Source organism: Sminthopsis crassicaudata, chromosome 2, assembly GCF_048593235.1.
Source record: "Sminthopsis crassicaudata isolate SCR6 chromosome 2, ASM4859323v1, whole genome shotgun sequence".
Taxonomy (NCBI): domain Eukaryota; kingdom Metazoa; phylum Chordata; class Mammalia; order Dasyuromorphia; family Dasyuridae; genus Sminthopsis; species Sminthopsis crassicaudata.
In genome coordinates this window covers 599,254,545-599,281,602 of record NC_133618.1, presented here as the reverse complement: position 1 = coordinate 599,281,602, position 27,058 = coordinate 599,254,545, and the positions used below count along the sequence as shown (strand labels likewise).

Below are 27,058 nucleotides of genomic sequence, written 5' to 3'. Positions count from 1 at the left end.
TTTTTTTTAATGTGTTCTTAAGTTTATATTGGAGACATCCTCCATCTAGGACCCTCCTTTGTTTACCATAAATTTTCACTGGTTCAGTAGAGAAAATTTGCATTTTTTTTCTCTTTTGGACTATATTTGAAGTCAGTTTTCTGGTGTATTTCCTTTACAATCGGGGCTAGTTTTCTTTGCATTAACTTCAGCATGATTGAATGCCTGAGTAGATACATCTGTGGAACTGTTGGGCCAATTTTGAGTATAATGGATTCTTCCATAATGCATTATGGTAGTGCATCCTTAGAATGCTGGTGCATCTAAAGTATACTACAGGAACTGACCCAGTAAATTCCAGCAGATAATACAGATAACTGTTCTCAGTGGAGACATAGACTTAGAAAGGACAAGCATTCCAAGCAAGAAGCAACTTCAGTAAGTAAAACCCCAGCAGCAAAGACAGCTAACTTTGGATTCAAGGGAGAATTAGCTCTGTAATTTGAGAGCTTATTAGTAGAGAGGAACAGACCCAGGGAGGGATTCTCACAGAGGAAACCCAATGGAGTGCTTCACCCATAAATGATGCTTTCTCTAGCAAGTAGTAGTGTTATGGGCCAGAACTCTGAATTTAAAACAAAGGATTCTTACAAGGTACTAAGTCAGTGGAATTGATAGAGGCAATAGTTATCTAATTTAGATGGTCCACTATGATGGATCTAACCCTACAAGGAGATGTTATGGGCCAGAACTTGAAACAAGATACTGAGTGGAATTGAGACAGTGGTTAAATCTAGTTTAGCATTGATTTAATCCTACAACAAATAATGGTTTCCTACTGATGTAATGATTGGTGTATACTCAGTGGGCAGCACATAAGCAAGAAGTTCCGGGGGCCAGAGGAAGACAAGCACACTAGAAGCTCTCAGAGGCTGAGACAGATTCATTCCATCTTCCACCTTTGTGCTGGATGGAGGCTCAAGCACAAACCTTTGGAATTTGGGGAGATTCAGAGGGCAGAGAAGGAGGCAGGAGCTCAAGCTCATGGAACCAAGAAGAGAGAAAGGCCTCCAGAAAACTAGCTGAGCCCCAAGTGAAGGAGACTATAAAGGATTTGGACTTTAACCCGTGGCTACTCGTGTGGTGATTACTGAACTGAAACAAAGGCTGCTCCCAGAAACCCCAAGAAAACCTCCACCGAGAACATTACATTGTAGAGATTTGGCGCACCAATGGGTGCCCATTAAGCTCTTTAGGAATGTGAATCCACAGTATCCTTAGAATCTGAAAATGCCATTCCCTCGGAGGAAACAACCAGTGTGTAAGTACAAGCCAGGAAATTTGCCTAAAGGGAGTATTACCTAATTCACTATTTGAGAAATATGAATGAGTAGCTACATATAGTTTTTCAAGTTTGAACAAGACTAACCAAGTTTTAAGAAGTCCATTAAAAGTCTCTTTATGAATTTATTACAACATGAGAACAGAGCACAAGTAACTTCTACATTGTTCTAAAATACTCTTGGTTTTCTTGGATCCAAGGACTTAGAAGAGTGAGCTAAGAGGAGAAATTATTTTTCTTTAGTGATGATAAAGATCCAATAGATTCATTTTATGACAGAAATTTTCTCCTGAAATTGTATACTCCAAAATACTCTTAGTTTTCTGGATCAAAGGATTTCAAAGAGTGAGCTAAGAGAAAAAATTACTATTTTCCTTTAATGATAAAGATTCAATAGATTTGATTTAAATTTATGACAAAAATGTTTTCCTGAAATTTGCATATTTGGTGAATAATTTTGAAAAATTGAGCCAAGTAAATCAAAGGATGAACCTTCGATTCATTTTTCATTATTAAATAGAATATGAGAATTGCTGAATTTCCACATATGGTTTTGTGAAAAGTGAGGAGACGGTAATGAGATGCTAAGCAGAAAGCGCAAACCCCGCCTCCTCCTCCTTCCCTCCCCCAGCCTGGGGCATCTGCGTCGAGAGCTGCTAACTCCTGGGCACACTGTCTTCACTTGGGGACCGTAAAAATATTTTTCCTCGAGGCAATCAGGATTGTGACTGAAGCTGAATTCGAACTCAGGTCCTGCTGACTCCAGAGCCGTAGGTCTACCCCTTGTAACTGTCCCTTACTCTTATTTTTTTTAAATATTCTGGTAACTATTTCAGAAGAACTGGCTTCTATTGCAATCTTATGCATTTTATTTTCTGCACTTGAAAACATCACGAGAAGAGATCTACAGGCTTCACCAGGGCACAAAAAGGTTAAGAACCATTGGCGTGGGGAAGCCGTGACAACCTTCGCCCACAAGGGCTGGGACTACGTTTATAAATCAAACGCGTTTTGTGCCTTCCGGACCACCGTCTCCTATTAATTTGGAACAGGAAGAGACATTATCTAATCTAAAAGCGGGAAGCCACGGGGAGATGCCGCGCATGCGTACCACCGCAACTTTCTCCCTTCCCCCTTTCTCCTCTCAGATTAACAGCTACTCTTCTCCGTGAAGAAACTGCGGGTATTGGGGCCATGTTGAGCAACTATGGCCGCGGCACCCCCCGGGCGGGCACCAGCCGGCAGCGGGACTCGCTCCCGCCCGCCCCACGAGAAGCGAGCGGCTGTCGGACTGCGCAGCGTAGCCAGGGTGTCGACGACCGCGGCGATGGCGTCGAGGTGACGGAGGATGAGACCTGTCCGGCCCCGGATCCGAACTTCGAGCTGGAGGGCGACGACGGCAAGCGACGCCTGATCCGCCACCAGTACCGCGAGCTCATTCACAACGTGCAACGTGAGCGGGGGGAGGGGAGGGACGGGGGCGGGGCCATTCTCTCTGCCTTCGCGTGGGGAAATCCCCTTCTTTCAGCCTTGGGCCTGGTGATTTTTTTCTAAATGGAACAGCCGCTTTGGGCCTTTTGCTGTGTACCTCCCCCGGCTATGTGCTCAGTCCCTCCCAGTTTACCTCCTGCTGCAGTGCCTCCAGTGCATGACCGGGGGCGCTCTGCCGTGAGCATCTCTTGGATCCTCTCTGTCCCTCTGGGAGGAAAGGATGGCAAACGAGGTCTGCTTGTGTAGTGACTGGTCTAGGGTCACCCAATTAGGCTGCTCTGAATTACCCCTTGTGCCCCCTACCTTCCCCTATCCTGAATCACTACAATACTGAGTGCTTAATTATATGCTTCTAATTAGCACCTTTATGGTTTGCTCAGAGTGCTTTGCATAATAGCACACATTTAATTTGTGCCTTTTAAGGTTTACAAAACACTTTTCAAACTAGCATCTTCTATGGTCTTCGTAAACAAGGTGGTATTATCCCCGTATTCCTGACGTGCAAACTGAGGCAGGCGCTGTCTGGTCAGCCCCGCTGGAAAGTGCCTGGGCTGTGTTTGAACCCGAGACTTCCTTCCTTCTTTCCTTCCCTGCCGCCTGGCTGCCCGTAGTCCGCTGCGGTGAATAACATTAACACTGTGCAGTCCTAACCCGGGGCATCCCATCTCACCTTGCCAGCCCCCCTGGGAGGTAGAAGCTGGCGGCCCGCTGTACCTGACCCCTGTCCGAGCCCGTTTTCTCATCTCTGAGTGAGGTGCCCGCGTGCTTGGGCCGAAGGCAGAGAGGGCTCGGACGCATGCTTGCTAGCTTGACCCCTCCGGATGATGGAAGAAAGTACTTTATCAGTGTGCCGTGTTTGTTCTGCTTTTCTTCCTCACTTCTGGTTGCCTGTGCCCCAGCCCGAATTTGTGCCTAGCAACTCTTGAAACAAAGATCACAAAGATTGTGCGCTGGTGGGATCTCAGAAAATAACCGCCCCAAACCCAAATGAGAGCCGCGGACTAGGAGGATGCAGCGAGGGGGGGCCGGGAGTAAGCCCGCATCCTCATTTTCTCGTTCTGGACCATGTCAAGGGCCTTTCCTGCTCCCGAGGACTTTGATGTAGCGCTTTGTGATTTGCAGAGTGTGCTTTTTCAGACTGTTTAAAGAGCAGAATGATGTTTAATTAGTCATATTAATTATGAATCAGTTTGCATGATAATGGCCACCTCACTAGTAGAGGAGCAGGGTATAATGGATAGAGATCTGACTTCTGAGTCTGGAAGACAGGTTTTAAGTCCTATCTCTGATATATACGGGCGGGTGACCCCGAACAAGTCCTCCGGCCTCAGGTGACTGAGATAAAAGTTGCAGAACAGTTGCTATTCTGCCTCAGTAAAGGGAGTTTCTTCCTGGGGGAGTTGTTTACTCCACTGAAATCACAGGTCTAGGCCATATACCGTAAATGGTTTTTTTTTCCTTTTAAGGACAAATGTAAAATGGGGACAAACTTATTCAAACTTAAATTCTTAAGTTTGAGTAAGTTTGTCCCCATTTTACATTTGTAGAAACCATGGCTGAGACTGAGTAACTTGATCAATATTACAAGGCTAGTAAGTGCAAGACTTGGTTTAGAACTCAGTTTTTCTGGCTCCAGATCTAGACCTATTAACCGTACATACAACTCACTCTCTGTAGGTTACTTGTATAAAGGGGAGATCATTAGGTATAGAACAAACCAAAGGGTTGGCAAGATAAAGGGGTAAGGATTTCAGGCTCTTTTAAGGCAATAAATGACCTTCATCCTTATGTTTCCTTTTCTCATGGTTAACTTCTGAAAAGGTGGGAAGCAGGACCTTTGGAAATAGTTGCTGTTGATGTTGCATTTTCTCGATGATGTATCTGTAAAAGTTTTGATTTTTTAAAAGTATATATTTTTAAAATAGAACAACGAGAAGATATGTTGAGTTCAAAAAGCAACAAATTAACAGATGCGCTTGAACAAGCCAACCAACTGTTTAACAGAGGTAAGTGGTATTTAAGAATGGGTACTTTTAAATTTAAAAATTAACCCAGATTGATAGGCATATAACTTGACTTAAATTTGTGAAATCTAATTTTTATCATGGAGAACTGTGAAGGAAGAATTGGTTGTATTTATTTTTCAGTATTGTTTTGCTTTGTATCTTTGTCATTTTCAGCTTTCTCTTAGTTCCTGTTTTCTTTGCTCTTTATCAGTTCTTACATTTCTTTTCAAGGTTTTATAGCTCTTCATAGTCAGTCATCTCATTACTTTCCTGTACCATAGTTTCTTCAACCATTCGCTAACATTGAGTATTTCTTTCTACTGTTTCTACTAGTATTATTACTCAATAGCAGTTACTGGCCTAGGGCCACATTTGGGATTTTCTTAGCAAAGATAGTGAAGTGGTTTGCCATTTCCTTCTCCATGTTATTTTACAGATGAGGAAAATGACTCATCCAGAGCCACAGAGCTAGGAAGTGTTTGAGGCCAGAATTGAACTCAGGAAAAAGAGACTTCTCAGCTCCAGGCCTGACTCTCTATCCACTACTTCATCTAATTGCCATAATCAGAGATGGCAAATTTAATTAGAATTCAATGGCTGAAAAAATATTAATGACATTAACAGAAATAGGCAAAAAGGAAAAAAAAAATTGTGTTGATAAAAAGAGTTCCGTTTTACAAAACCAATTCAGACAAGATTAGCAGAAAACTGGGAAAAATTTTTTTACATCCAAGGGTTCTGATAAAAGGCCTCGTTTCTAAAATATATAGAGAATTGATTCAAATTTATAAGACTATATACCATTTTCCAGATGATAAATGATCAAAGGATATGAATGATTTTTAGATGAAGAAATTTAAGAAATTAAAAATTTTTTTAAATTCTAGTTATATGAAAAAATGTTCTAAATCTCTATTCATTAGAGAGGTGCAAATTAAGACAACTCTGAGGTACCACTACACATCTGTCAGATTGGAAAATATAATGATAAATGTTAGAGGGGATGTTGGAAAAGTAGGACAGTAGTACATTGTTAACTTGTGGACTTGTGAACTAATCCAACCATTCTTTTTTTTTTTTTTTTTTTTTTTTTACCTGAGGCTGGGGTTAAGTGACTTGCCTAGGGTCACACAGCTAGGAAGTGTTAAGTGTCTGAGGTCAGATTGAATTCTGGTCCTCCTGAATTCAAGGCTGGTGCTCTATCCACTGCACCACCTAGCCACCCCCTAGCCGCCCCCTAATCCAACCATTCTGGAGAGCAATATAGAACTATGCTCAAAGGGCTTTCCAACTGTGCATACCCTTTGATCTAGCACTCTCTCTTCTGGGTCTGTATCTCAAAGATATCATAAAAAAGGAAAAAGGACCCACATGTGCAAAAATGCTTATAATAGCTCTTTTTATAGTGGCAAGGAACTGGGAACTGAGTAGATTATCATCAGTTGGAGAATGGCTGAATAAGTTATGGCATATGAATGTTATGGAATATTATTGTTCTATAAGAATTGATCAGCAGGATGATTTCAGAGAGACCTGATGAGACTTATATGAACTGATGCTGAGTGAAACGAACAGAACACTGTACACAGCAATAAGAAGTTGTGATCAGTTCTGAAGGACTTTTTTTTTTTTTTTTTCAACAATTTCAATAGACTTGTGATGGAGAGAGGCATCTGCATCTAAAGAGAGGACTATGGGGACTGAATGTGAATCATAACAGTATTTTCACCTTTTTTGTTGCTGTTTGCTTTCTGTTTTCTTTCCCTTTTTTTCCTTTTTGATTTGATTATTCTTGTGCAGCATGATAATTGTGGAAATATGTATAAAAGAATTGCACATATATTTATATATTGGGGGGATGAAGGGAAAAGAGGAAGAAAAAATTTGGACAAGGTTTTGCAAAGGTGAATGTTGAAAACTGTCTTTGCATATATTTGGAAAATAAACTTTTTTTAAAAAGAGTTTAGTAAATTCACTTTAAATAAAGTGAATTATATAGAACATCTGCCCTATATAAGACAATATATGAAATTATAGACATGTAGAGAGAAAGATGAAAGAGACCCCATTAAGGAGTATAAACACCATGTACTAGAAAGTCATTTAAAAGGCCACAGAGTACAGTGAAAAAGACACTGGCTCTAAACACAAAAACCTGGGTTCAAATCCCACCTTTAACAAGTATTACCTATGTGACATTGGGATCAAGGCCTCAGCTTCCTCAGGTTTAAAATGAGAGGCAAGACTAAGTTTTTTCTAGTTTAGAAAGAGAACACTAATGAGTAGCAGAATCAAATGAGGCTTCATGAAGGAAATGGCCCTTGGATTGAGCCTTACAGAAAGGATTCCAAAAGATAAAAATTAAAAGGGACCATGTTGCAGACATAGCTTTAAAGGTGGGACATCCATTTAGGAGAAGGATGATATTTAGTTGTGGGAATAGTATTTTTTAAGTGAAACTGTCCAGCAATTCATTAGTTACAGGTGTAATCTCATGACTAATATACTGAATTATTCTATTATATCTTGATATTTTTCTTCTTTTTTGAACAGTGTCCCAAGCAAGAGAAGCAGCCCTCGATGCTCAGTTTCTTGTTCTGGCTTCAGACTTGGGTAAAGAAAAAGCAAATCAGTTGCATTCTGATATGACCTTATTTGATCCAGCATCATATGCTGAAGATTTGGTAAGTTCAAAGACACTGAATTTTAGGAACTCCTGTTTACCAGATTTTGAAAAAGTTTTTAAATGTCCTTCTGCCTCAGACTTATGTGTTAATACTCCATTTCCCTTGTGTTGGAATCAAACTTGGAGCTAGTAAATAGGTTTAAAATAATGACTTGGATATTAGATATTTATTATAATCATAGAGGTATATCGTTTTATCATGTCTGATTGCTGTGGGAGAGTGTTTGGTTTGGACTCAGAGTGAGAACACTCACACAAAATTCTTTCTCTCTTTTTTTTTTTTAAGAGTCAGTTGGGGTTAAGTTACTTGCCCAAGGTCAAACAGCTAGTAGTAAGTGTTAAGTGTCTGAAATTAAATTTGAACTCAGATCCTCCTGACTCCAGAGCTGGGTGTTCTATTCACTGTGCCATCTAGCTACCCTCAGGATTCTCGTTAAGTCAAATCTTTATTTTGCCAAAGCAGGCAGGCCAAATAGCATGAGAAACTAATTAGCGATTGGAATTGGGGGAAGAAAGCTTTTGTATCAAAATTTTGTTTTTTGGGGTAGCTAGGTGGTGTACCGTGCTCTCCTGGCAGTTACAATTACTAGTCTGTCCTAGACCCACCAGAGTACCTTTGACCACTGTTCTTTGCAGTGTGAGCTCTACCCGGCTCGCCTCCTCTGAGGCCTTCTAAGGTCTCTGGCCACAATCTCTTGAATCTATAGCTTAATAACCGGTAGCGCACTCAAGAACAACCATGTGTGATCTTAAAAGCCTTTATTATACCTACTCACATAATGCCCTAACTGATGCCCTGACTTGTTGGTTCCCGAGTGAACACCTGGTCAGAAGACCCATGTGTTCACTACCAAAACCCTTACCTCTTTTGGCTATCCATCTTGGCTTGGCCACCCAGGCTGGGAAGCCAAGGTGAAGAACGCCAGGTTAAAGAGGACCGCCTGCTGCCTGCAGTGGGCTTACATAGGGCCTGTGAGGTCACACACACAGCGAGAGAGTCACCCATTACGAAGCTATCTCAATATGGCCAGGATCCCGCCCAAGGGCAGTCCTAATATCCACAGAAATTACTTCCGGGCCTCAATCTCCCGATGCGCTGTGGCACCCATTTAAAGGCCCCTTACAAGGTAGCACAGTGGTTAGAGCACCAGCCCTGAAGTCAGGAGGACCTGAGTTTAAATCTGATCTCAGACATTTCACACTTCCTAGCTGTGTGACCTTGGGCAAATTACTTAATCCCAATTGCCTCAGCAAAAAAAAAAAAAGTGGTTTTAAGCCATGTTAGGGATACTAAGGCTGCTAAAAACAGATTCTTTTTTCAAACAGTAGCCTAGTCACAGGATCTGTTAAAAAGCATTAGTCAAAACAGCAACTTGGTTACTTAGGTCTGTGGACCTAGCAACTCTAATTATGCTTATGTTAGTGATTTTAGAAAATGTTTATGTTAGTACTTTTCATAAGCTAGTCTAGGGTCCAGCATTTACCCTTTATGATAGTTTCTTACCTTGAAAACTATAAGATTTTCTTTTTTGTGAAATTGGGAATTGATGAATTTAAAAGGTTGTTTAGAATTTCTATTTATTTCCTTTATAGTAGGCCAAAACAGCCAACTAAGTTAAAGTTTCTAGACAGTTTTAAAATGGATTCTTAATTCACCCCCCCACTTTTTTTTTTTTTTTTAACCACACTGACACTGTAAATCTAGAACCTAAAAGGCACTTCATGGAATTGAAAACTTTTATATTTTTTATTTGTTTCATGAATTTCCATAACTAAAAAATCATTGCTAAAGAGCCAACCTGCTAACAATGAGCCTTTCTTTATTGAGATGGATTAGTCCTCAGAAAAACACATAAACATTCTGTTGCCAAGACTGATCTTGAAGCCTCTCCCCATATATTAAACCAACAAGAGCTTACATCCTTTTGGCATAACTTTTGAGAGTCTAGGAGCACCTCTATACCACAATGAAGCAAGATTAGGTTTTTGAGAAATATTTTGATGATACATAGTGAATAAGTGAACATACTAGTGGAAAACTGGATAGTATAATTTTTGATATACTTGGTGTAAATGAAAATCAAAGACAAAATGAAATTATAACTAAAGGGAAGGATGGCTCACAACTTCTTTTTGGAGAGAGGTAGAGGATTCAATTTTACTGTGCATTCTAAGACAAGAAATTCCCATTAGACCATTCCATTGGTCATTGCACATAATAATGCTGTGATAATTATTTGTAAAAAGAATACCATGAAAATTATTACATATAATGCGTAGACATTTGTTGCACAGAATAAAGAAGTGAGAAATTATCTAAAGGATTAGATTTAATTTTGAAGGTCTTACCATATATTTGAATATTTAGCAAAATACAAATATCATGATAGAAATAGGTCAAGAGGATGAAAAATGCTGGAAAATAAGATCTGAAATAACCCAGTCAGTCAACAAACAGGAAGTGCTCACAATACATGCATGTTAAGCACAAAAACAAGCAAAAAGAAAAGAGTCCTTGCCTCCAAGGAGCTTCCAAGGGAGTTTTAATAGTCAGGAAACTATGTATCATTGATGTGGGAGTAACTTGAATCAGCTGTTTTGGGTTAGTCACATCAGCAGTTTGTTAAAGCAATTATCAAAATGAATACAAGATGAAAACAAATTGGAATGTGACTTAACAGTTCCCACTTTGATAAGCTGGCAAAAAACAAACAAAAAAAAAAAACCAACCAAACCCATGGAAAGGACTCTTGTTGCAATTTCATACAAAAATTTAACCAATGTAAATGAATTGCCAAAACTAGAGGAACAAAATAAACTAGAATGTGCCTCAGTGTAAGTGATATGCAAAGGAAAACAGTGGATTATGATGGGACTTTCTTTGTTCAATCTTACAGAGAAGGATGGTGGAATTTGATAAATATTCCTTCTTTAAACAAGTAGTGTATAGTAAAAGTAGAATGGGCCCTGACAGAAAGAAGGTGGCTAAAGTCACTGAACCAGGTAAGTGTGCACAGTCTGTGTTGGAGCAGGTGTCTTTGGGAGGCCAGTGAGGGATCCCTCCTCTGGAAAAGGGAAACCCACCAAAGGGGTCAAAAAAAGGCAGCTATGACAAAACTGTTAAAAAACTGTTAACATTTTTAAAAATTTTAACAAGGTGTGAGGCACCCTTTCATTATGCACTGTGTGTGTACAGTTTTGGGATGACTTCCTCAGCTTGGTGGATATATAGAGTCCTCTTGCTTTGGTCACCTTGGCCACTTTTTTTTTTGAGGGTCATATCGGAGCTGCCATATATACATAAATAACTCATCTTTGATAGTATCTTAAAACTAGAATTGCAAATGTAATCTTTTCACTGAGCAGCAGCAGATGAATGTTCTTATAAAGTTTGAAAATCAATTAGAGTGATATATGATCACAAGATGATTGTGTTGAAATTTAATATTTTATTTTAAAAATCATTAATCTTTTAAATGCCAGTTTTTTTTTTTTTTGTTTTGTTTTGTTTTGTAAATTTGTGACATTTTTACTTCTGAAGTTATCAAAGCCTTTTAGTCCTCTTAAGATTTTTGGGACACACTGTACTGTACACAGTGTATACAGTGTACTGTACACAGTGTATCACTGTACACTGAGCCTCACAACAACCTTTTAAGATAGGTACCCCATGGAACTGTGAACGAATCCAACCATTCTGGAGAGCAGTTTGGAACTATGCTCAAAAAGTCATCAAACTGTACATATCCTTTGACCCCGCAGTGTTTCTATTGGGATTATATCCCAAAGAGATTTTAAAGGAAGGAAAGGGTCCCACATGTGCAAAAATGTTTGTGGCAGCCCTCTTTGTAGTGGCAAGAAACTGGAAACAGAGTGGCTGCCCATCAATTGGAGAATGGCTGAATAAATTATGGTATTTGAATGTTATGGAATATTATTGTTCTGTTAAGAAATTATCAATAGGATGATTTCAGAGGCCTGGAGAGACTTACATGAACTGATGCTAAGTGAAGTGAACAGAACCAAGAGATCATTTTACATGGCAACAAGAAGACTATACTATGATCAGTTCTGATGGATGTGGCTCACTTCAACAGTGAGATGATTCAAACCAGTTCCAGTTGTTCAGTATTGAGAGCCATCAGAAAGAGAATTGTGGGAACTGAGTGTGGACCACAACATAGCATTTTCTATTCACTCTGTTACTGTTTTCTTGCATTTTGTTTTCCTTCTCAGGTTTTTTTCTTTCTAGATCCAGTTTTTCCTGTGCAGCAAGATAACTGTATAAATATGTATACATATATTGGATTTAACATATAATATATATTGGACTACCTGCCATCTAGGGGAGGGGATGGGGAGAAGGAGGGGAAAATTAGGAATGAAGCTTTTGCAAGCATCAATGTTGAAAAAATTACCCATGCATATGTTTTGTAAATAAAAAGTTATACTAAAAATAAACTTATTAATTAAAAAAAAAAATAGATACCACAGCTTTTAGTGTTCCCATTTTACAGAGATAATACAATTGAAGCTCAGTAAGCATAAGTGACTGGCTTATCATATAGTGAGTATTAGTAGGCAGCTTTATCTTCCTATTTCCCCAAGTCCAAAAAAGATCAAATGGATAAGATCCCTAAGGAAATAGAAAAATGTGATAAAGTAGAAAAGTGACTTTGGCAAGGAAACTATAAGAGTGGAGATGTTGAATATAAAGTACTAGAGATCTCGATGAAGACAAATTTGGGATAATTTATACCTTGTTAATCCTGGATTCATTGAATGAGATGATATTAGAAGGTGTATATTTTATAGGATTTGAAGTTGTTCAAGATGGTAGGCAGAATGAAGATTTGGAAGTAGTGATGGGGAGTAATGAGTATAGTCAGTTTTCTTACTAGTCCTGTGTATCCCAGATATGAGAGAAATCTGCCAAGTGTAAAAAGGTAGTTAAAAAAAAAATGTAGTTTTAGTTATTGCCAAAAAATGATGGAGATGGAGAATAAAAACCATGATAGAGTAGGATCCTAGATGTCACAGTGGAAATGGTGAACCAAGTAGTGAAGGACCTTTGAAAAGTTAACACTAAATTAGATTGTGATTGGGAATTTTAGTCTGGACAGATTGTGATTTGGAGTTCCAGGGATTTGAGGAGCAGCAAGTAGGAATTAAACAGCCATAAGGTGACCTCAAGGCTCTGGTTCTATATCCCAAATATTTTGAACCTTTTTTTGATAACATCTAAAAATTTAAATAATGCCCTTTCATGATCTTTATTCAAATATAATGGGATGTTTCTAGTTTTCTTGTATTATTAGCAAAGAATTACATGTAGGGCAAAAATTGATCATACATCTGTGCTTTGACTTTGACACCATTTTCACTTCTATTGCATTTAATGTCTGTTCTTTTCAGTTATGCTGAATTATATACAATTACATACAATTTTCCAAAGGCACAGGAACCAGATCTTAAAATTTTCATCTCCTCAGGACTTAGTAACATGATGCATGCTTTTCAGTTAATATTGTTTAATTAATCTGTTTATTTCAAGAGTTCTGTTTTAATAAAATTTGGGTAGTGAATAATATAATGTGGATAATTGTTTTTAAGGATTTTTTTTCTAATTTAAGTAATCCTTATTAAAAATCCTTATTTAAAAAATCTATGGCTCTTCCAACAATATCATAATCTCTGGTCTGAGGACATAAAGTATTAACTTCATATGTTTAGAGCAATCAGAAAAGTATTCTGCATGTATCAAATACTTAGAAATTGATTCGAATTTGAGCTAGTAAAATTTTGTGGCTATTTCCAAAAGTGAACTGTTTGTAGACATGTACAGGAACATCTAGTACACATTATGCTGCTGAGAAGTAGCATTTTAAGATGTTAAAGATTTAAGCCATTATCCTTGCATTCCAAAAGTTCATAACTTAGCTAGATAATTTGTCTTTAAGTTCAAGATACAAATATTTCCTTATATGGAACATACAATTTATTTTGTGACTATTCATAAATTTATTTAGCTACTGTGTTGTAGCTGTGTGTAGCCTTGAGTTAAAATGTTTTTGGCCATTTAAATGGGAGACTTAGGAATGTATTTTCATCTAGTAAATGATGGAATTTAATTAAGACTTTTTACCCTGTCGTTTCAGCTTAAGTATATGGGCCTAAATCGACTTGAAGTACAAGAAAGTGATAGTGAGGAAGAAACTCTTCATATTGGATTTTTACCTGAAGATTCCTGGCTCAGAGTAGGAATAATATCAGTAAAATTCTTAAAATGGGCTCCAACATTCCATTTTTTGTAAGTTTACTTGGGGCATGGCATGACAGAGGGGGTTGATATCTGACAAGTTTTCTGTTTTAGAGATAACTTCATAAAGCACCTTAAAAAATGTTTTTTTTTTCACTTAACAAGCATGTATTTTCTTTTTCTTGTAACTCTCCTTCTCCCAAAATGAACAAGAAAAAAACAATTGGAAAATCTTTATAACAAGTATGCATAGTCAAGCAAAGCAAATTCCTGCATTGGCCATGTCCAAAAATGTATGTCTCATTCTGCTTCCCCAATCTGTCACCTCTCAGTCAAGAGGTGGGTAGCATGCTGTATCTGCAGTCCTGTGGAATTTTGCCCTTGCAAAAGTCAGAGATCATGTCTTTTAACTTTAAAAAAATGTTGCTTTATAAATCATTTTTCTAGTTCTCACTTTACTACACATATTATATACTCATTCTCCCAGATTTTTGGGAAAACCATCTATTTTTTTCATTGCTTTCTTAGAAATTAACTGTATTTTAAAATTTTTTCTGATTATACTCAATACACCACAATTCCTTTTTGCCTTGGGCCATAAAGCTTACTCCTGTGTTTTGAAATTAAGACACTGGAGTTTTAAATGGATTAATGGGCAGTGCTGATGATATTATCGCCCTTCCTTTTCCTCCTCCTCCTTCTCCCTTGGCCCATGAAGGTGGGGCTGAGGGAAGAGGAATTGGAAAATTCCGCAAAGGCTGATTTAAAATCCATCCCGAGCTTTGCACATAAAAAGAACTAAACTTCTCAATGGAAGAGTAATCAATGAATTCCTTAAAACAATAATGCACAAGGTAAACCAACAAAACTCTAAGAAGAATTTCTCCAATTGAAGTCCATGTGGTTCGTTTATTTCTCTCCTTAGCTTCAGCCACTGGTTTGTGTAGAAACCTAGCTTTTTCTTCTTTCTCTATCTCAACCTGTAATTTAACCTGCAATTCTAGCAACTCTTTTTTAATTGTTTGTCGTTCTATTTTCAACTCAACTTCTAGTTGTCACATTTTATACTTTATACTGTCATACAAACACATTAGCTCTAGGTTGCTCCCTCTCCGAGCTATATTTAATGGGTGTGGGGATAGCCTTCTGGGAGCTTGATTACAAGCTTCCTGCTATTCTTCAGTGGTGATCTCTGTTAAAACATCTTCCATCTGGCTCTTTAACCTCTTTATATAAGCATTATGTTCAGCTGTATCCTTGAGCCTGATCCCAGAGTTACCTGGGTCCATATTGCCTGACTTCCCTCCTAAGTGGCGTTTCTACCAGATCTTTCAGAATCTTAATTCTGAATATTAAATATTTTCAAAACCTGATAATTCCTGATGCCCCACGTTGGGCGCCATTTGTAACATGCCCTCCTGGGAGTTACAATTACTAGTCTGTCCTAGGCCCAACAGAGAATCTTTAACCACTGACCTTTGCAGTGTCAACTCTTCCCGGCTCGCTTCCTCTGAGGGAGGCCTTCAAAGGTCTCTGGCCATGATCTCTTGAATCTATAGTTTAATAACCGGTAGCACACTCAAGAACAGCCATGTGTAATCTTAAAAGCCTTTATTATACCTACTCACATAATGCCTCGACTTGTTGGTTCCCTAATGAACACCTGGTCCGAAGACCCACGTGTTCACTACCAAAATCCTTACCTCTCTGCTATCCTTCCCCTTGGCTCAGGGAGCCAAGTTAAAGAGCGCCAGGTTAAAGAGAGCGACTGCTGTCTGCAGTGGGCTTATAAAGGGCCTGTGAGGTCACACACACAGCCAACCAGCGAGAGAGTTGTCATCCATTACGAAGCTATCTCAGTATGGCCAAGATCCCACCCACAGGGCAGTCCTAATATCCACAGAGATTACTTCTGGGCCACTCAAATCTCCCTTTGCACTGTGGCGCCACCCATTTAAAGGACCCTTACATTATGACAATAAGAATAATTCACATTCTATGATTTATTTAGATGTCTTCAATACATAGTCATTTTCTTAGTTTCCACTTTTTTGCTACTACAACAAAAGAGCTATTTTATATGTGTATACACATACACACACACATATATTTTATGTGTAGGTTTTTTAAAAATTTCTTTCATATTTTTGGGATTTAGAGCTAAGTGGCCAATATACATTATATATTGACTTTTTAAAAAATTATTCTTTTATTTATTTATTTATTTTGTGTATTTTTTGAGGGTGGGGTTAAGTGACTTGCCCAGGGTCACACAGCTAGGAAGTGTTAAGTGTCTGAGACCAGATTTGAACACAGGTCCTCCTGATTTTAGGGCTGGTGCTCTGTCCACTGCCCCACCTAGCTGCCCCATGTATTGACTTTTTATGCCAATTCACAGCTGCACCAAAAGTGTATTAGTATATCTCTTTTCTCCAACCTCTTTAACAATTGTCATTTTCTTTTTTTTTTTTTTTTTAGTCAATTTTATCAGGCTAATGAGTATGATGTAGTACATGAGAGTTGTTATAATTGCATTTATCTAACTAATAAAGATTTGGAGCATTTATTCATGCGATTGCTTGGGTTTCTTCCTTTGAAAGCTGCCTTTGAGGGGCAGCTAGGTGGCGCAGTGGATAGAGTACCAGCCTTGAATTCAGGAGGACCCGAGTTCAAATGTAGTCTCAGACACTTAACACTTCCTAGCTGTGGGACCCTGGGCAAGTCACTTAACCCCAGCCTCAGAAAAAAAGAAAGTTATTCTAGAAAAACCCTTTGACTATTTTTCAATTGAGGATGGGTTTGGTTCTTATAAATGTGAGCCGATTCTTTATCTTGGATATAAGACCTTTATCAGATAAACTTGATGCATATTTTTTTCTAATTTGTTTTTCCTTGTCATTTTAATTGCATTTTGTTTTGTGTAAAACCTTTTAAATTGTCCATAAGCAAAATTGTCCGTTTTTTTGAGCAGATCTATACTGTTTGAGTTATTGACATGAGTCTAGATAGTTTGTGCTCCTATGATCCATTTTATCTTCTTAAATCCTCTCTCTTGTTTGATCATGAAATCTTTTGCTGTTCATAGATCCCAAATGTAATTTTTCCTGACTCCAGGGCTAGTGCTCTACCTATTGTGCCATTTTGTTACTACCCAGACCCAATGTCTTCCCTGTTTGTCTAATTCCCTCCCTTCGTACCCTTTTCCATTATTTGGCTTAAGATTCTAAACCTCTTGTTCCTCAAGATTAATTTCCTAATTATTTTTCTAGCTCTAAAATCATTTTGATAATTGAATTTTGATTTAATTTAAATATTTTAAATTTAGATGTAATTTAACTTAAATATAAAAACATAGAATTTAATTTAAATTTAGGAAGTATTATCATTTTAATTATATTAACTTTCTCTAGATATTTAAGTCTCATTATGTTCATAAGTTATGTTTTATAGTTTATTATTCCCTATGTATATCTTAATAGATTACTAAATATTTTATATATTCTGTAGTTACTTTGAATTAAATTTTTCTTTGTTTTCCCCCTGGGTTCTTTCCGTTTTAAACAGGAATGTCAATGATTTATGTGTTTGTTTCATAACTTGTGACTTGAATTTGTTTAGTTAATTTTTTGGTTTGATTATTCTAGAAAAACCCTCCTTGGTTTATGTTTATTGCCTCCCCTTTTTTTAATTGCTATAGCTATAATTCCTGGCACATTGTTAAATTTTAGTACTGATATTAGGGATCTTTGCCTTATCTCTGATCTTATTGAGAAAGCCTTTTTTTATTTTGTTTTATATTTGTTTATTTTGTTTATTTTGTTTTTTGTTTTCTATATATGTTAATTATCAAATTAAAGAATGGACCATTTATTATGAGTTCTAGTATTTTTAACAGAAAATTGGAAAGCTTTCCAGCTAAGTATAGACATATATTTCATGTAATATGCCAAAATTTTTAGATTTTTTTCAAAAATCTTTTTTAGCATCTTTTAGAATAATCATGTAATTTTAATTTTTGTTACTAAATGTAGTCTATTTTGTTAATAGTTTTCTTAATATTCAACCAGCCCCATATTGTGAGTATAGCTCTGGTCATGTCATTCAATAATATTCTTTTAATATGTTTTTGCGTATTTGCTCATTTTTATCAAACATTTTTCATATCATTGTTCATTAGGTAACTTGACCTATAATTTTCTTTCTTGACTTTGTCTCTCCCTGATTTAGATAAATGTTGAGCAGGATTAACTTAGTTACTTTGGAATACTAGCTTGTTTGAACAAATAGATTTTTTTTTCCTCATTCTAATTAGGTTTGGTTCATTCAAGACTGATCCTCCTGTGCCAAAGCAACGTAATGAACGTCAGAGAAGAAAAGATAAGATAGAAGAAGAAAGGGCCATGCCTGATGAGGTTTGCTTATTGCAGTCATTAGTGTTTTTATATTTAGATAAAAGTATATACATTTTTGGGGCAGCTAGGTGGTGCAGTGGATAGAGTACCAGCCTTGAATTCAGGAGGACCCAAGTTCAAATCTGGTCTCAGACACTTAACACTTCCTAGTTGTGTGACCCTGGGCAAGTCACTTAACCCCAGCCTCAGGGGGGAGAAAAAAAGTATATACATTTTTATATGTTTCCAATACATCATGTATAGGAGAAGATCATAAGATATGAAAACGGGCTGCATTTTTTGAACTGTTTTTCTTATCATTTTCTATCACTTATATTTTGATGCTTATTTTTTAATGGGACTTTGTTTTGATTAAATTGGTTATTGGTTTCTCTTCTATAACCATTCTAAGAATTGTTTTTGTTAACTTTATTGTTTTCTTCTGTTAATAATATGGATATATTTTTTTCAAATCAGATTATTAGAAATGAAAACCTTACATTTATTCCTTTTAAACATACTATTTAGGGTATTTGACAAATTTATGCTTGGATATTGTCCTTACTGTCACCTGGTAAAAAGTGGTTTGCATCTGGGAACAGTAGCGAATCATAGTATCCTCAGAAATAACAGTCCAAACCTGTACCTGGATAGGAATCTCCTCTACAATGTCGATTTGAGTGTCTGGTCCCTTTTTGAAAACTTTCTGTGATAAAATATTGCTTTCTAAGACAACTTATTCCACTTTGTGACAACTTTTAATTATTAGGTTGTTTTTTTTTTTTGTTGTTGTTGGTTTTTTTTGTTTGTTTGTTTAATAAAATTTGCCTCTATACTTTCTTCTGATAGCTCCTACATGTACTCTTTGGAACTAAACATAAGAAATCTAACCTTCTGTTTGGCAGTTATTTCTAACATTTGAAGACAGTTATTATGTGACACCTAAGTGTTCTCTTTTCTGGGCTAATTAGCTTCACTACTTTCAAGTTACTCATATGTTCTGTGTTTCTGTGCACTCATAGCTTGGTTTTCCCTTTTTACACTTCATTATGTCAGTAGTCCTCCTCAAATGTGGTACCAAAATCTAGAATTAATACTTGAGAGGTGGTCTCATCTGGGTGTACAATAAAATCACTATATGTCGTCTTTTGTATATAATTCTCCTGTTAATGAAACTTAAGATCCCATTAGTGTTTTTGGCTTTTCATGTCCTAATAATATTGGATCATTTGAACTGGTGGTTCACTAAAACCCCAGGTCTTTCATATAAGTTTGATCAGTATGAATTGCCACACGAGAGGCTCAACTGGTTTCTAGTAAAATTTTTCTGTATAATTGTGATGATGATGAACATTCACTTTAACTTCTTGTACTTTCCAGTTGAAAAAAATGGAAGAGTCACAACAAGAGGCTACAGAAAAAGAGGTAGAAAGGATCTTGGGTTTACTGCAGACCTATTTTAGAGAGGAGCGTAAGTGTGATTTTAACTTGCAACTTGAATAGAATGCATTTAGAAAGTAGTTCAGGGGATCTCAAACTATAGCCCGCAGGCCAGATGCAGCGCTGAGGACGTTTATGGGCCCACCAGGTTATGGCAAATGGGCTGAGGGGCGGAGGCAGAGTGAATTTTTGTTTTTACTATAGACCAGCCCTCCAACAGTCTGAAGGACAGTGAACTGGCCCCCTATTTAAAAAGTTTGAGGACCACTGAAGTAGTTAATAAATTTTATATGAAATGATTAGTTAGTTTCTTTTAAAAGCCATTTTATTTTTATCTTAAACATCTATTTAAAACTTGATTTTTAAAGTTTTTTTTATGAAAAATTATTTGCCATCTTTCACTTAATACCACTTCCCCTTTTAAGGAAATGTTGTGCTGACTTTGGTGAAGAGTAACTTTTTCTTTTCTGTTTTCCTATATTTATAGCTGAGACTCCTATATCTTTCTTTGACTTTGTGATTGATCCAAATTCTTTTGCCCGAACTGTGGAAAATATTTTCCATGTTTCCTTCATTATAAGGGTAAGGCTTAATTACAAAATTTTCAACTTTTTTTTTTTTTTTTTTTTTTTTTTTAATTAAAAGAGCTACAAATAACATATACAAGAATTGTTAAAGCTTGTTTTGTAAAAACCCTTATTGTTGCTGGCTATTTAAAAAGAAATATTTATATATAAATGCAGAACTAAGCCAGATATTTACGGATTAATGTTCTCTGTAACACTGGTTTTGTCATTGTCAAGACAGAAATTATTTAAAATAAATTAGAGTCATGAGTTTGCTACTTTGAAAGTGTAAAACATCATAATAAGAATTAGATACAGCTAGTCATTAAACCAATGTCAAGACATTTTCCTTAAAAAGATGTAGACTAATTCTAAATTTCTCATAGAAATTACGTAAAAGATAGATTTCTGATTGGTAACATTGTGTCCACTTTCAAATAGAAAACATAGTATTACATATATAAATGTACTTATATGCTTTATATTTTTATTTACTTTATGCCACTATAAAGATTTCTGGATATCAGAATTATAGATTCATGAATGAAAGGGGGGGAAAAAAAACATTTTTAAGCATTTCCTGTTTATCAAGAATTGTACTGTTGGGGATACAAAGACAAAAGGCTAGATAGTCTCTGCTTCTAAGGAACCTGGAACTCCACTTGGGGAAAAACTACATAAAATCAAGTTCAGCCATAGAGTGAATGGGAAAAATCAGAAATCCTAAAGGAGTCCCCAGTGTCCCCACCCACATGAATCCTAGCGTTGATAAAGATTAATGAGATCCATGTGTATGTTGCCTGTTATAAGTATTAAAAGTAACATGTGTCTCCAAAGAAGAGAAAGGAACAGGACATACCCCTTATATCTCACTCCTTGCACTAATAGAATGTTCATAGAATGTGGACCATTGGATATATTTTCAAATTTTTTCAATATATTAATAATCATTTTTACTGTGGTAAAGAGGGTTTTTCCTTTTTTTTTTTTTTTTTTTTTTTTTTTTTTTTTTTTTTTTTAATATTTGTTAGGTTGTCTCCTTGGGAATGAGAAAGGAGGATGATATTGGGATAAATTTTCGTCAAAGATATCAATAAATATATTTTCTAAAGTCATAACATGAGTATAATTTCCAGAATACTGGTGTTACAACGGACAAAACATAGGTCCTCCTTCTGTTCATCTCTTGCTTGGAGACTTTTAATGATGGGCCTTGCCTCTACTTTTGAAGACAGGTTCCCCATTGCTGGACAGCTTTCAGTGTTAATTCTTCTCTTAGTGTAAAGCTGGATTCCTGACTTGCCTAACATATGCCTGAAGCGGCTGGTTCAGACTTGACGTAGATATGTATATTTAGGTCCTCTTTAATGAAGAATACTAATATTTATATAACTGACCATAGTATTACAGGGAAACTAAGGAAAATCATGTTTCCTAGCCATTATTCGTACTGTTACCTTTTCTAATGCTATATTGCTACCATTTGAGAGACGTGCATTAAAAATGTGGTGCTTTCTCATCTTACTAACAGGTAGTAAAATTATGTATTACATTTATATTTTAGGATGGTTTTGCAAGAATAAGACTTGACCAAGATAAACTGCCAATAATAGGTAATGGTTCTATTAAAAATTTTTGGTTTATGGAGACTTGGTCTTTTTAATTAAAGATGATGAATTTTATGTTGCTAAAATTTTATTGCAAGGTTTACCTTTTTTTTTTTCATCATTGCATAATACCTGACAGTTGAAAAATGGAAAATATAAGGTTAGTTAAAAATAATAAACATAATTTATAGATAAAATATTTTGTCATATTAACATTATAAGGTTAATTAAAAACAATAAACATAATTATAGATAAAATAATTTGTCATATTAGTTTTATACTGTCTTTATGGTACAAGAGAAAAAAACAACTGAATAGGGCATTGGGCCTAGAATTAGGATGACCTGAATTCAAATCCAACCTCAAACATTTACAGGCTCTATGACTAATCAAGTCACTTAATTTTTAAAGTCTGCCTCAGTTTTTTCAACTGTAAAATGGAGATAATAAAATAGAGAACTTATCTCTCAAGGCTATTGTGAAAATTAAATGAGATAACATTTGTAAAAAAAATTGCTTAGCACAATGCCTGACAACATATAGACTTTATGTATTTATGCTTATTCCCTTCCTCTAAAAGATGGTAAAATTTTCTTAAAATGCTTAATTTTTAATTTTTTTCCTTTTTCTCTGTTCCTTATTTTTATCAGCACCTTTTCCTTCAGCCCTTTATTACACTACTTTGGGACTTATTTGTCATTCCTCTGCTCTTTTATATCTTCATTCTCAAATTTGCAGTTGCCCATAAGATATCAACCCAAACTTAGCCTGTTGAAACCTGAACCAGTAATCATTTTGCCCTAAATAAGCACCATTTCCACATTTTCCTTTTGTTTTTAGTCAAACAATTTTCAATGCACAAAAAACATTGGCATGTATTTTCCCTGGCCCGCTAATTCTCCCTTACATCTTAATTTGATTGTTATAAAGTCCTATGTTTTCTTTCCCCACAATTTCTCTTCAGTGAGGTTGGATGAAACTCATTACTTGGAGTAATGCTTTTAGTCCAAAATTTTTTTTTTTTTTTACCTCTAACTTTCACTGGTATAAGTGCCTAATCCATTTGATCTTCCTTTAATCTCTCTCTCCTACTGCAAACTTCTTTATATTTAAGTTTCCATCATGTCTTTTTATTAAGCCATAATAGTTTTCCCATTATCTATCACACATCTAGAAACTTCCTGACTTAATAAATCTGTACATTAAGTAGAATGTTTCTTTTTTGCTTAATCTCTGAATACTACTCAAAATCATTCTTTTGTTCTATCCTGGCCAATTTGTTTGGCCCATCCCTTTAAGCATTTTTAGTAACTCTCAGATTCATAGCTTTGCTTAAACCATTTTCTTCATTTAAAATTGATACTTTTTTCTATTAATCCATATCTATTATTTCCTATAATATATAACTCTAAACCCATGTCGCTCAAGAAAGGTAAACTTGACCACTCTTGCTCTATTTCATTTTCTTTAAACTCTCACACATATATATATCTCACGATATATATATAATATATGTGTACTTATATGCTGTTTTGAAATTTTCCTCATTTTAGTCAACTATATTATAAATTCCTCAACATCAATGATAGTTGTCTCCTTTCTTAGTTTCACTCAAACTGCTTTTGCATTGCCACACATTCACGCATGTTGTTTATAAAGGAAAAAATAACTATTTACTTAATATTTTTTCCCCTACAAACATCAATACCCAATTACTGTTGAAAATAAAAGCAGGCAAATTCATGTTATAGGGATAATGGAAGAGGGATGTCACACAGCTAATGTCTGAGGTCACATTTGAACTCGGGTCTTCCCGAGACCTGAGTTGTTGGATAATCACACCATCTAGCTGCCCCAATCTCCACTGTCATTGCAATAAATTGAGACTATGTTGACATGTCACATGCCATTAGATTGGATTGTTAAGTACATTTTAAATTAAACAAAGTGGCATGTAATTACTTAATTCAATAACAAATGCTTTTAAAGTTTTAATTCTGTTATTGGTGAAATACTCTTCTGATTTAATCACTTTTGGAAATGTTCTCTTTCTAACAGAGCCTATTACCCAGGGTAATGAGGAAAGTGAACAACAAAATACCCAAATCAGACACCAAGATATTATATCACTGAGTTACCAAGACTGGAAGGTAAAGCACATGTGTTACAGTTCCCAGTTTTTTTCCTCACTTAATAGTATTTTCCCCCCCAATTATAGGTAAATATAGTTTTGAACATTCAAATTTATAAGATTTTTGAGTTCCAAATTTTTTTCCCTCTCTCCTTTACCTTCCTCCCTTTCCAAGACAGCAAGCAATCTGATATAGGTTATACATGTATAGTAGTCATGTTGTGAAAGAAAAATCAGAACAAAAGGGAAAAAAACCATGAATAAACAACCCCCCCCAAAAAAACAAAACAAAACAAACAAAAAAAGAAAAAACCAACACAAAAGAACAAAGTGAAAATAGTATGCTTCTATCTGCATTTAGTCTCCATAGTGCTTTCTTTGGATGTGGATGGCATTTTCCAACCCATCTTAAATTTATTTTAAGTTGAATAATATTTTCTTTTCTTTTCTTTTTTTTTAATTAAATTTATAATTATAACATTTTTTTGACAGTACATATGCATAATTTTTTTTTTTTTTTTTTTACAACATTATCCCTTGTTCCGAATTTTTCCCCTCCTTCCCTCCACCCCCTCCCCTGGATGGCAGGCATTCCCATACATATTAAATATCTTCTAGTATATGCTTGGTACAATATATATGTGCAGAACAGAATTTTGTTGTTGTTGTTGCAAAGGAAGAATTGTATTCAGAAGGTAAAAATAATCTGGGAAGAAAAACAAACAAAAAAAAAATGCTCACAGTTTACACTCATTTCCCAGTGTTCCTTTTCTGGGTGTAGCTGATTCTGTCCATCATTGAATCAATTGGAATTGGATTAGCTCTTCTCTATGTTGAAGATATCCACTTCCATCAGAATACATCCTCTACAGTATCATTGTTGAAGTGTATAATGATCCCTTAGGTCTGCTCGTTTCACTCAGCATCAGTTGATGTAAGTCTCTCTTACAGAACAATAATATTCCATAACATTCATGAATAGTATTTTCTTTAATGTGTTTTTTCTTTTTTTCTTTTTTCTTTTCTTTTTTTTTTTTTTGCCAGGACCTTGTGAGAACTTTTGAAATTTCACAGCCTATGATCTCTCCTCCATGCTGTAGCAAGTAAAATCCAAATTTCTTAAGGTATAGTTCCATTTTTCTTCTATGACCTATATCATTGAGGTCATTGGCTCTGTCTTTTGTACTTTTATGTTCCTGTAGTTGATGTGTGTCTCCCTCGGCTTCTTCGTCTTGTTGACTCTAGGCTGCTGGCAGGACTAACATGATCAGCTAGCAAAGTTTATGCTTTGGTGATTCTGACAGAGAAAATTATATTCATGTTAAAAACAGGTAAAGAAGGACTTTGACTTCTTGAAGGAGTACCAAGATATTGAACCTTCCCATAATTTTGATTCTTTTTACTATCTTTTATATAGGGGAAAATTTAAAAAGGTGAAAATTAGGAATGATAAGAATTTGGTTACAGTTCTTTTTTTTTTTTTTTTCCCTGAGGCTGTAGTTAAGTGACTTGCCCAGGGTCACACAACTAGGAAGTGTTAAGTGTCTGAGACCACATTTGAACTCTGGTCCTCATGAATTCAGGGCTGGTACTCTATCCACTGCTCCACCTAGCTGCCTCTGGTTACAGTTCTAAACATTCCTTTTATCTTCCCTAGTTTCCCTCTCTGATGCCTGATTGATACTTTAAAATCTTTAAAATTAATGGTTATTTTGATGTCATATATATTTTTTCATTAAAGGGTAACTTTAGAAGTTGTTGAGAGAATTTATAAATATCTAGTTACATTGAATTATATTTGCAAAAAGAATTAGTTTCTCATTTTTTCAGATTAAAATTTTTCTATAATGAAATCAGTTGCTAAAATTGTTTTATGAAAAGCTTTTTTATTTGTCAATTATTGTGTGCAATTTAGATTCTCAAGCTTAGTAATATTTAGTAATGGGTGAAATCAAATTTTTATTAAGGCAAATTTGCCATTAATTGTTGACCATTCTATTTATTACTAAAAATATAATTTAGCTTAATATTTTTTACTTCTAGATCTTGTAAGAATATTGTTTTTTTCATATCTACAACTTTTTGTCAGACATAAAGACAAACTTCCCCCCACACCCACACCCCCCCCACAGTTATCCTGCTAAGTACCTGCCACTAAATATGGGAATAGTACCAAAAAATTTGGAGGGAGGGTCCCCTGAGGCATCTCTGCAAGACACTAGCAATTTCACTTGAGTAAATGGATGCTAGGAACCCAATAATAGTTGTCATCACTAGTCATCAATGCCTTTTTTTTATTGGCTATATTTCTTTAGATTTCTTTTTTTGGGTAAAAACTTGCTGTTGTTTCAGTAAAATTTTTTGAGGTTAAAAATAGTTCTAATTGATAGGTCCCCTGGATTTTTCCTAGCTCTTTTATGAGATACACTATCTAGTCAGAAGCCTTGCAACAACTAGGAAAGCACTCAAGTGGATGAGAAGAAAGCCCGTTCTGAAAAAGAACAACACTCAGTATATATCATCAGCTCATAAAAATTGCTATCATCAATCAGTGTGGCTAATCAAGTGGAATTACCTTTGCATAATCCTTCAAGTATTTATATGTAACTGTTTTTCCTGCCACAAGTCTATCATTGGAATTTTTTGTATTAAAAAATAAAAGAAATAGCAGGTTATTTGACTTGGCTTTTAAATGGATTTCATTTGAATTTGTGTTGATTGATTGATTATCCCTTATTTTTTAGGTGTCCCAAAAGAAAAACTGGCACCTCAGATGGAAAGAAACATATCACTTATTGTATTATGAAATGTGTTTTTCCAGAGAATCAGATGTTGAGACTTTTTTTTGTTTACATGTATTTTTATTTTATTATGAATGAAGCTGCCTTGTTTTTCTTATGATTAAAGAAATTCACTGCCATATTGGTTTACATTATTGTCTGTCTTTTTTATTGATTCTTCCAATATTATATTTTTATAATCATTTAATTTTCATTTAGGTTATTTTACTCCATGATTCTTCATAGATCTCTATGCAGATGACACATCTTTTATATTCAGTAACACTAATCCTGCAGCTTCAGTACCTTATCACTGCTTAATCTATTAGATATAGCAAACTGGGAGTTATTTACAGAAGCATCTCTACATGAAAAAACT

The 27,058-nt window shown here is 35.7% G+C and overlaps 1 protein-coding gene across 3 annotated transcripts; it reads left to right on the top strand.

The window, feature by feature from the left end:
• Nucleotides 1-1,953: 1,953 nt before the first annotated feature.
• Nucleotides 1,954-26,818, top strand: NSMCE4A (NSE4 homolog A, SMC5-SMC6 complex component). Of its 3 annotated transcripts, none has more exons than XM_074295768.1 (12): nt 1,954-2,091; nt 2,470-2,774; nt 4,738-4,818; nt 7,372-7,502; nt 13,663-13,814; nt 18,076-18,175; nt 19,535-19,625; nt 20,082-20,176; nt 21,725-21,773; nt 23,827-23,918; nt 24,944-25,023; nt 26,644-26,818. In XM_074295768.1, exons 2-11 carry the CDS (start codon nt 2,516-2,518, stop codon nt 25,004-25,006), a joined length of 1,113 nt encoding a protein of 370 aa, XP_074151869.1. In that variant the 5' UTR covers nt 1,954-2,091; nt 2,470-2,515; the 3' UTR covers nt 25,007-25,023; nt 26,644-26,818. The 3 variants fall into 3 exon arrangements, with proteins under 3 accessions (XP_074151869.1, XP_074151871.1, XP_074151870.1); XM_074295770.1 differs by lacking the exon at nt 26,644-26,818 and adding an exon at nt 25,145-25,168; XM_074295769.1 differs by lacking the exon at nt 1,954-2,091 and having other exon boundaries at nt 2,406-2,774.
• The last annotated feature ends 240 nt before the right edge of the window (nt 26,819-27,058 follow it).